The 10,578-nt window shown below is 38.8% G+C and overlaps 1 protein-coding gene across 1 annotated transcript; it reads left to right on the top strand.

Annotated features, from left to right (window-relative positions):
• Positions 1-4,456: 4,456 nt before the first annotated feature.
• LOC132904104 (uncharacterized) lies at positions 4,457-5,311 on the top strand. Its single transcript, XM_060954029.1, has one exon. The coding sequence runs from the start codon at positions 4,457-4,459 to the stop codon at positions 5,309-5,311; it is 855 nt and encodes a 284-aa protein (XP_060810012.1).
• Positions 5,312-10,578: the final 5,267 nt, after the last annotated feature.

The raw sequence follows: 10,578 nt of genomic DNA, 5'->3' as shown, positions 1-10,578 counted from the left end.
AAAAGTTCTTGCAAACTCATTACATATATATTCAGTACCACCTTGGATCCTCATACTATTAACTATATTTGTATCTAAAGATTTTTTACTCTTCCCTAGCATACTATTTATTTTTTCCCATATTTTCCTAATATTCTTGTTACAATCTATAATACACTGTTTATCATAATTATTCCTGGATTTTGCTATCGCCTTATGACATTTATTTCTATATTTGGTATAAATTAGTCTATTTATCATATTATTTGGTTCTTTGCTCCATATTTTAAACAGTCTATCTCTTTCTAATATCATCTTTTTTAACTTTTCTGTCACCCAGTTTTTATTTCTCATACTATTATTTATCACTATGTTTTTATAACATTGACTATATATGGTAGTAAAAATTTCGCATAAAGCAGTGTATAATTTTATAGGGCAGTCAATTGTTAACAGGTGTTGAAAATCAGTAGCTAAAAGTTTTTCCCTGACTAGGCGGTTATCTAACACGCGGCGCGCAGCAGTGGAGGGACCCGCGGCGGCCGGCCCGCCTGCGTTATCTTTGCATTTTATCAATACAGTCACATAATAGTGATCCGATATTTTATGTTCAATTACTGCTGAACAAATAGTAGCTGAACTATGTCTAGCATATATATGATCCAAGCATGATTCTACTACTTTACCATTAAGTATTTCCTTTCTTGTTATATCATGAATACATTTAGTAAAACCATATTCTGTCATTAAATTTTCGTAGGTATTCACATTGTTATCTTGACTGTTCAACAAATTTATATTTATATCTCCACATAATATTACTTTGGAATTGGTTGGTAGACTATTTAATAAAATATTAAGTTCTGATAAGAATTGTACAGTTTTATCTTTTTTATTAACTTTTGGAGGTCTGTAAATAGAAATAATATGTAACTGCTCACCTGCAATATTTAACGTTATGTAAACACACTCTGCCGCGCTCATCGCCAGCGCAGGCGTTGTCGCGCTATCTACCTCCTGCTGGACCAATCCCGCGCGAGAATACACTAGAACTCCTCCACCGCTTCGCCCCGAACGTGTATAGTAACTTAAATTAAAGCCATCTATTTTATAAAAGGATAATAAACTATAATTTATATTAGATTATGTTAGTACTATTATATCTATTTTATGTAAATGTCCATGCAGTGAGACGAGTAATTCGTCAAAATATTTTTTAATTGAACGTATGTTTACATGTAATAAACAAATATCACAATCACTATTAAATCTAGAAGAGTCATAGAAGTCACTTATGTTGCTTACACAAACATAGTTTACTGAATTGTCGACATGGTCTATGTCACTTAAAGGTGTGAATTTTAATAATAAGGATAAACACGATAATCACTGCATTAAATACCTATTCACTTTGCTAACTCACGAATATCGCTGTCCGATTTCACCTACAAAGCTTTATCGCCCTCTGACTTCTTGACAAGAACTTTACCATTGGTGACCCAGATATATTTATATAATCCTCGAAGTTCCTTTTTCACATTCCATAATAAGGCTCTAGTCGGTTTGACCAAGTCTTCATTGGCATAAATTCTGCTTCTCAAGGCCCCACCCCTTTCTTCCAGTAATTTACGTCTCTGGGACAACCATTGATCACGCGTCCCCGTGCCTATAGTTTTAAACTTCACAATTATAGGCGCGGGCTTGTATCCCGGTTTAGGAGTATACGTGCGGGTCATTGACTCGATGTCCTCGCAGCTGACGTCCATTTTGCGCGCGACCAAGGCCACAATGTCCTTGAGATTTTCGCCCGGTAATTGCTCAATAACAACTATTTCGATATTGTTTTTGCGAGTTGTTTGTTCAATATTTTGTTATTTTTGCTCCAATGCCAAGTTGCACTTTTCAAGATAGGTGCACTTATTATTCGTATTGATCATCATCTTCTCAAGCTTGTTTATTTTCTCCTTAGACACTTCGTGCTCCGCAAGCAGCGTACCATATTTGTCAGAAAGGACGCTAATACTGTGAATGATGGTGTTCATTTGTTTTTCTAATGAAGGTAGAACAATAAGTGTTTTTTGGATGTCTTTTAACGTTTTACGTACTGTTTTTATTGTATACATCCAGCATCGAACGGTTCCAAAGATGTGGTATTTTGTGATGACTTCAATAAATCTTTTTTGTTTTTGTCGAAAAACTCGGGCTATTATGTCGTGTAGATCCCTGGAGGTTTGTCCGTATTTTAGTTGTTCTTTGATGTCTGGCCATGATGAGTTGCATGTAAATGTTATGAAGAGATCAGGTCATCCATATTTTCTTACGTAAGTCATGGCATCTTGAGTATATTCGTGCATATGTCTTGGACTTCCTGTGTATGATGAAGGTAATATTACCATTGTTCCAATATCATCAATATTGCCGTCATTCATGATTGCGTCTCGAAGATGGATGTATTCTTCTGTTCGTAGTTTCTTCTGATTCAGTCTTATGTGAAGCATCCGTTCTGCTTCTATTTTTTGTTTGTTTCTATGCCTGTTTCAGGATGCACTTGTTTTATATTGAAATGGTATCCGTCCTCTCCGTGCAGAAATATTAATGGATATTGAAGAGCATCGTAGGAACGGTGTGTCTCTGCAATGCGTTGTAGTCCTTTTCCTCTTCGTTGTACAATTATGCCACGGCTTGTATTTTCATTGTCTACAATTACGATGGCAACTTCATCTATCTGAGGTGCATTAAATCTACGTTCGTGCTCTCCAGGTGGTCTTTTATCGGCTCGAATTACAATTTTATTGTCATCAGATATCATGCGGTCTAATGTTGTTTTGAATATGTAAATCAATTGATTGTATTTGTGTAAGATCTTCTGTACATTTCGGATTATTTCGCGACTCAATCCATTAAAATTTGTGCATCGTTGATCAATTTTTTGTTCTTCATTTCCGATGAAATATACTTGCAGAAATTTATAGTCTTCGTTAGGCATTGGCAGTAACGATCCTATTTTGTGATTTTGCCCCTGAATTGAAAATACATATTCAAATTCATTTCTATAAGTGTTGGTCGAAGTAACTCCGAAAGAAGTCATTTGGAAGCAGGAGTTATATGATCTTATATTTTGAAGAAAGTGTTTAGATTCTTGTGTTTCCCCGGTCATGTAATGTAGAAATTCCTGCGGAGGTGCTTCCAGTGGTGGTAGTCAAATTTTTCTATTCATGCAACAGAGACCTGGTGTTTCTTTACTGAATTTTTTCGCGTGGCAAAATTGGCAAATGTTATTCATTTTTCCGATCACAACATGTTTATGATTGTAATATTTTTTCGTTGGGTCGTAGTGGAACGCTTCCTTTGTTAAATTATCTTTTAAAATTCTCGATTCTTCTACACTTTCATTCTCTTTCCTTTCTTCACTTTTTGTGCTTCTCAGAGTTCTCATCCTGGTTCGTTGATTTTGTAAACGTGCTTCGCGCTCTTCTTCCGTTTCATTTCTTCGATGTTCTTTTTGTTTCCGCCGTTTCGCTGCAGAACTGGCAAGATCTCCTCCTCTTTTACGTCTAGGCATTGTTTTTGTTGGCAATATTGCAATGTTATTATTATCTGTATTAAGTTGTTTCTTGTCTATGTCAGTAAATATGTTGTGCGAATAAATAAAACTGCAAGTTGAAATTAACATAACTTTTTATTAATATCAAGAGGTTATGTATTTTCATTTGAAGAGGGTAGGCAGCCGCCAATCAGTTTAGACGTGTTTCGTACCGCTCTTAACAAATAATTTATTCCCGGACAAAACATCACGCGGTTTACCAGTGACTATACAAGAACAGAAACATTTATAAAAGTGCTTTGTGATTCTCAATATAAAAATTGGACTTCAAAAGTGAATGTGTAAATATTTAGTAATAAACAGTGATACCACAATTACATTCATCTGCGCTAAGCTACGTGCGCGTGCGTGAGTCATCTTCGCTTGTGCCGGGAGCCCCCGTACTATGGTCGCACCGATCGATCCAGCGATAACAACTGTCGCTCGCCGCTAGTTGCAATCGCAACGTAACCGTGTCGTCGCCCGGTACTACGTTGTTAGTACCGGTTCAGCGATAACAGATATCGTTTTTATAGGCGAACATTAGTACAGGTACAGGACACTACTTGCTGCCCCGGCCTAAGCCGCCGCGCCGCTCGGTTCTACGACACTACGGTTGCTTTCTTAAAGTTTGGCGTAGGGATGACTCCCCCACAGAGAGGGCATACGTGTGCTGGCTGTCGTCAAATAATTAGTGGTCGACATATTTGTTGCACGTCCTCGTCTTGTAAGAAGATTTTTGACCTGACATGTACTAAAGCTGCGGGTCTCAAGCCCGAGGAGATTAACATATGGATATGTCCTGAATGTCGTGCAGCCAGAAGAAAAACGGGGGACACCACCACGCCGCTTCGCCTTTCCTCTACGGCAAGCTCGGAGACCGACAATGTCACAATGCGTAAAAAGACTTCCATGAAATCACAGGACACAAATGAAGTGGCAACAAAGTCTCAAAACGTTCAGGAAGTATCCGCCTCGGAGAATATTAGAATATTAGCCAATGAAATTCGTGGAATGCGAGCAGACATGGATCTCTTTCGAATGGACGTGACATCACGTTTCGAAACTCTTGCAACTTCCTTGCTAGAAAAAGGAAATCTAATAGACATATTGGAGAATAAACAGGAAGAGCTGGAGCGTAGAAATACAGAATTAGAGACCACCGTTCTTACACTTCAAGAGCGTATTGCCCAGATGTCACAACGAGCTTTAAGAAAGGAAGTTGAGATTTTGGGTGTCCACGAGACTGACGGCGAGGAGCCCACACACCTGACTTTGCTCGCGGCTACTAAGATTGGGCTAGACTTAGATGTTAAAGACATCGATGAAGCTACCCGCGCTGGCCCTAAACGGAAATCAGCTGGTGAAGACCCCGAGGTGAAACGCCATCCTCGACCTATAGTTGTACGATTTACTACAAAGGCCACCAGGGATAAATTTTTATCTACTGCCAGATCAAGGAGAACGTTAGACAGCAAAGATATCGCTGAGGGCGGACCAGCTCGGAGGGTGTATGTAAACGAGAGATTGACAACTGAAAATAGGCAGTTATTTCGCGCTGCACGTACCCGCGCACAAGAGTGCGGATACAAGTTCTGCTGGGTCAAAAACGGAAACATTTATGTCAAAAAACACGAGAGGAGCTCAGCCCTACGAATTAACTCTTCCAGTGACATCCACTGCCTGGGTGGGCCAGCGTTGCATGCGACTTCAGACCAGCAGTCCTTCTTCGAGCGTTCGAGTCGCTGATTCTGATAACCTGTCGTTGGACTCGCACCTTCTGAGATTATTCACTCTATTTACTGTAGCATACTTTTACAGTTTTTTATATCGTTGTATAACACACTCAATGGATTTGCTTCGCATTTATATTTTTCTAATAAACTGTTTCATATATTTCCCACTATTCTCACAATACAGTGTGGCAGCTGTGAATAATCTAAAGTATACATTTTGGGGCCGGCTACGGCCTCCTTAGATCTAATTAACGAAGTCGATAATTCTTTTAGTATCTCATGCCACACTGTTGATATCGCTGAACAATGTGCAGGATTCATGCCCGCACACAGTATCAAAGTATTAAATATAAATATTAGAAGCTTACAGAAAAATTTCAACTCTTTTCTGATAGTTCTTGCTAGATTAAGTATAAAATTTGATGCAATCGTTCTAACGGAGTGCTGGCTAAGCGATATATCTGTCATTCCTCAGATCCCTGGTTACGTTGCCTTCCGCACTAGTAAATTTATTAATAAATGTGGGGGCGTGGTGTTGTACATAAAAAGCAACTGGTCTCCAGTTTTCTTAGAAATGCCACTGGATGATGCCAATTGTATTCTGGCTGAGATTCCAGGCGTGTTTTCCTTATTGGCAATCTATAGGTCACCATCATTCAAGGATGTTAAACCTTTCTTACATTCTCTTGAACGTATGATTAATAAAGTTACTCAAAAAACCCGTCTTATAATAACCGGTGACATAAATATTAACATTTGTGAACCGACCCCAGATGAGGATGAAAATGATAAGATATCTGAATACACCTGTCTCATGTCTCAATTAGGCTATATCCCTACGATTACCATACCTACACGAATTAAAACATGTCTGGACCACATTTACGTCCACAATCAAGCTTCAGTAGTCTGCCATACAGAGCTTACAGATCACCACATAGAAATGGCCGGAGTAACATTTGATCCACCTAATAAAAATCCAGACAAACATCGATTTCGTACCAAAATAAATTATCAAGAACTGACCAAAGATATGGAACAGACTGACTGGGTAGAAATCATGGATAGTAACTGTCCCTCGTTAGCTGCTGACAAACTAAACATATTAATAAATGAAGCAATCTTAAGGAACTCAACATTAGTTAGAATCAGTCATTCTCAGTTTAATATACAGCCATGGATGACACCGGGTCTAATAAGGTGTGCAAACCATAAAGATAAACTCCATGCGCAAGTTAGAAAGCATCCAAATGACCCTACCCTAAAACTGACCTTCTTAAGGTATAGGAATTTTTATCAAAACCTGCTCAGGAAACTTAAGTCGGATCATGATTCAAAAAAATTAACTGACAATTTAAAAAATCAAAAAAAACTGTGGCAAAATATAGGTACAATTACTCATAAACGAATCCAAAAATCCTCGCCAACAGAACTCTTAGGAATCAAGCGCACACCCGCTGAATCTCTTAACTACTGTAATGATTACTTTTCAACCATCGGTCAAACGTTGGCAAACAAAATATTGAATGAAAGGAGCGAGACCGAGGAGGCCATAGTCGCACGAATCTCTCAAACTGTCGCGAGCCCATTGGAATCCCTCTTCCTTATGCCAACTGATGCAGAAGAGGTATGGTCTCGGATTCAAAAACTTAAAACTGACAGCGCGCCTGGTCTTGATGGCATTACAAATAAGATAATAAAGCTTATCGGGAAGATAATTGCGGTACCTTTGGTGCATATATTTAATCTTAGCTTGTCAATGGGAATATTTCCCGATACCTGGAAAACAGCTGTTGTATCCCCGATTCACAAAAACGGCACAAAAGACAACCCAGCAAACTACAGATCTATTTCGCTTCTCAGCGCTCTGTCAAAGCTTTTGGAGGGTCTAGTAAACTCGAGACTGATATCATTCCTAGAAAAACACAAATTATTATCAGAATTTCAGTTTGGTTTTAGGAGAAACAAGTCAACAGAAGACGCCGTGTCTCTTTTAGTAAATAATATAGCGGGACATCTCGATAGAGGACGGGTCTGTGTTGGCGTTTTTCTTGATTTGAAGAATGCGTTCGACACAGTTTCCGTTCCGATCCTATTGAAAAAGATGGCATTAATGGGAGTGAGAGGCACAGCGCTAAATTGGTTTGCTAACTACTTACATGGAAGAAACCAGTGCACCAAGATAGACTCAGATGTTAGCGAACGTAAACCGGTTAGTTTTGGCGTGCCTCAAGGAAGTATTCTGGGGCCAACTCTATTCTTGATTTACATCAATGATATTGCTTCCCTGGCATCGGAGAATGAGTCGATAATATGCTACGCAGATGACACAGCCATTATTTTCTCTGCTGAAAATTGGCAAAAGTGTTTCTCGGAAGTTGACAAAGGCCTCTCTGAGATATCAAAATGGCTATCAGACAATCTTCTTACCCTGAATATAAAAAAAACGAAATTACTATGTTTCCATAAAACAGCAGCCTCGGCTCCAAAGCAGAATCCCTTAATAAAACTACACAAATGCATGCTTACGGAATTGCCGTGCTCCGAAGAATACTGTGAGGAGATTGAGAGATCTCAGTTTGTCCGATATTTGGGAGTAACGCTTGATGAACGACTTACCTTCTCGACCCATATCAATGTAACTTGCTCAAGGGTGCGTAAGCTCATCTTTATTATGAAGATATTAAAAGAATGTGCCAATCTCGAATTATTGAAAACCATTTATTTGGCACTCTGTCAATCAATCATATCCTACTGCATTGTAGTATGGGGTAGTGCAGCGGCTACTTACCTAATAAAACTGGAGCGTGCACAGAGAGCTGTACTGAAAGTTATGTTTCGAAAGCCATATCGTCACGCTACAACCCTTCTATATGAAGAGGCCGAGGTACTAAGCGTTCGAAAACTATTCATTCTAAGGTTAGCTCTGAATAAACACAAATTAGTTTTGAAACTACCAAACTATCAAGATATGCTTAGGAAACGAATATTCATGGTTAACTTGCCGTGTGTGAATACTAAGTTTGCCCATCGGTTTAGCCCGTTCATTTCGAACTTTGTATATAACAAAATAGCGCGTCTTACGAACATCAGAAGCTCGAGCATTTTTAAATGTAAGCACCAAATTAAATCGCTCCTAATTAAATGGGATTATATTGATACTGAACAGTTTTTACAAATTCCAGTCTAATTTACTGTCAGGTCCTGCGAAGCATCTTCACTTGTAATTTATATATTTGTTTTCTTTTTTCACCTTTTTTCCTGTTGTTTGATTAATGTCTTGTATAGCATGTAACTATTAACTCCTGTAAACTTATTGTCGGCTACTTTTAACGTTATATATTGTATGTTCTATAACATTGGTTACCATAGGACAGGCATGTTGCCTAGTGTGGGACCAATTGTATAACCAATTGTAGCAAACCTAAATGTTAATAAATAAATTTCATTTCATTTTTCATTTTTTTTTCATTTCATTTCATTTTATGGGCCCAAGCTCGTAATTAAACAGATATTTAATAAGAAGTGGGAAGATTACTGCGTGTACAAATACCGGCACCCGGCGGCACTATTTTGTGGTTAAGAAAAATAATTGCAATCGGGCGGGAAGGCGTTATCACAAGCAGGAAGGAAGGCAAAAAGCAAAAATGGACGGAAATCTCAGCATTATTAAGTTAGAAGGACCCAAGAACTGGAACATCTGGAAGTTCCAAACGACAGTCGTATTAAGAGGCCAGGATTTGCTCAGTGTGGTCGAAGGAAAATTAGAAAAGACAGAAGAGTCTCAGAAGGTGTAGGCTACGAAAGATGCCAAAGCTCAAACCATAATAGTCACACATTTGTGAAGAAGTCATGATACATATAATTTCGTGTGTTACGGCTGCCGATATGTGGAACAAGTTGATCGCTGTTTATGAACAAAAAAGTGAAACGAACTGTACATATAATACAGCAGCGTTTCTTTCAATTCAAGTATGAAGAGGGAATTCAGATGTCCCTATTTTTATCAAAAATTAAAGAAATGCAAAATCAATTGCGGCAATTAGGCGAAGAAATATCTGATAAATTTGTTGTAACCAAAGTACTGATGTCGTTGCCTGATTGCTATAAGCATTTTGTATCGGCCTGGGAGTCGGCGCCTGATGACAAACAAACCTATAACAACCTGGTGGCTAGACTTCTGGTTGAAGAAGAACGTATGAAGGAGAAAGCTGACGATACACCGCAAACATCAGCTTTTGTTGCAAAGAATACAATGAATAAGAAAAGTGTAAAGTGCTTTAAATGTAATAGACTTGGTCATTATCAGTCGGAGTGTAAGAGCAATGTGAAAGACAATAAGAAGACTGATACATACATACATACATAAACTCACGCCTCTTTCCCGGAGGGGTAGGCAGAGACTACCTCCACTTGCCACGATCCCTGCATACTTCCTTTGCTTCATCCACATTCATAACTCTCTTCATGCAAGCTCGGCGGTTTCGGGCACTTTTGACCTGACCCTTCACCAGGACGTCCTTAATTTGATCAAGATATGTTCGTCTAAGTCTTCCCACCCCGACCTTTCCCTCCACACTCTCCTTGTATATCTGCTTAGTCAACCTGTTTTCATTCATCCTTTCCACATGACCGAACCATCTCAACATACCCTTTTCTATTCCTGTAACTACATCTTCTTTCACATCACAACATTCCCTTATCACGCTGTTCCTTATCCGGTCACTCAATTTCACACCCAACATACTCCTTAACGCTCTCATTTCCACTGCATTTATTCTGCTTTCGTGCTTCTTTTGCCATACCCAACTTTCACTCCCATACATTAATGTCGGGACCAACACGCCCCTGTGCACAGCCAGTCGAGCCTTTTTGGATAGTTTCTGACTGCTCATAAAGGCATGCAAAGCTCCATTCACCATGTTCCCCGCGTTCACTCTCCTTTCAATATCACTATCACACTTGCCATCTGATGTAAACTTTGATCCTAGATATACAAACTCTTTCACTTGCTCAACTTTTTCTCCTCCAATCAAAATATTACATGCTGTCATTTCTTTCTCCATTTCAGAAACCAGTGTTTTAGTTTTACTTACGTTCACTTTCATTCCTTTCTCTTTTAAAGCTTCATGCATACAGTTTACCATCTCCTGTAACTCCTCCGCTGATGACGCCAGTATAACCTGATCGTCGGCATAGAGCAGACATTTGACGAGTAATTCATTCATCCTTAATCCACTTTCAGACTCTTTTAAATCTGTCAAACAACTATCCATAAAT

Source organism: Amyelois transitella, chromosome W (genome assembly GCF_032362555.1).
Source record: "Amyelois transitella isolate CPQ chromosome W, ilAmyTran1.1, whole genome shotgun sequence".
NCBI lineage: Eukaryota > Metazoa > Arthropoda > Insecta > Lepidoptera > Pyralidae > Amyelois > Amyelois transitella.
This window is presented reverse-complemented; position numbering and strand designations above follow the sequence as displayed.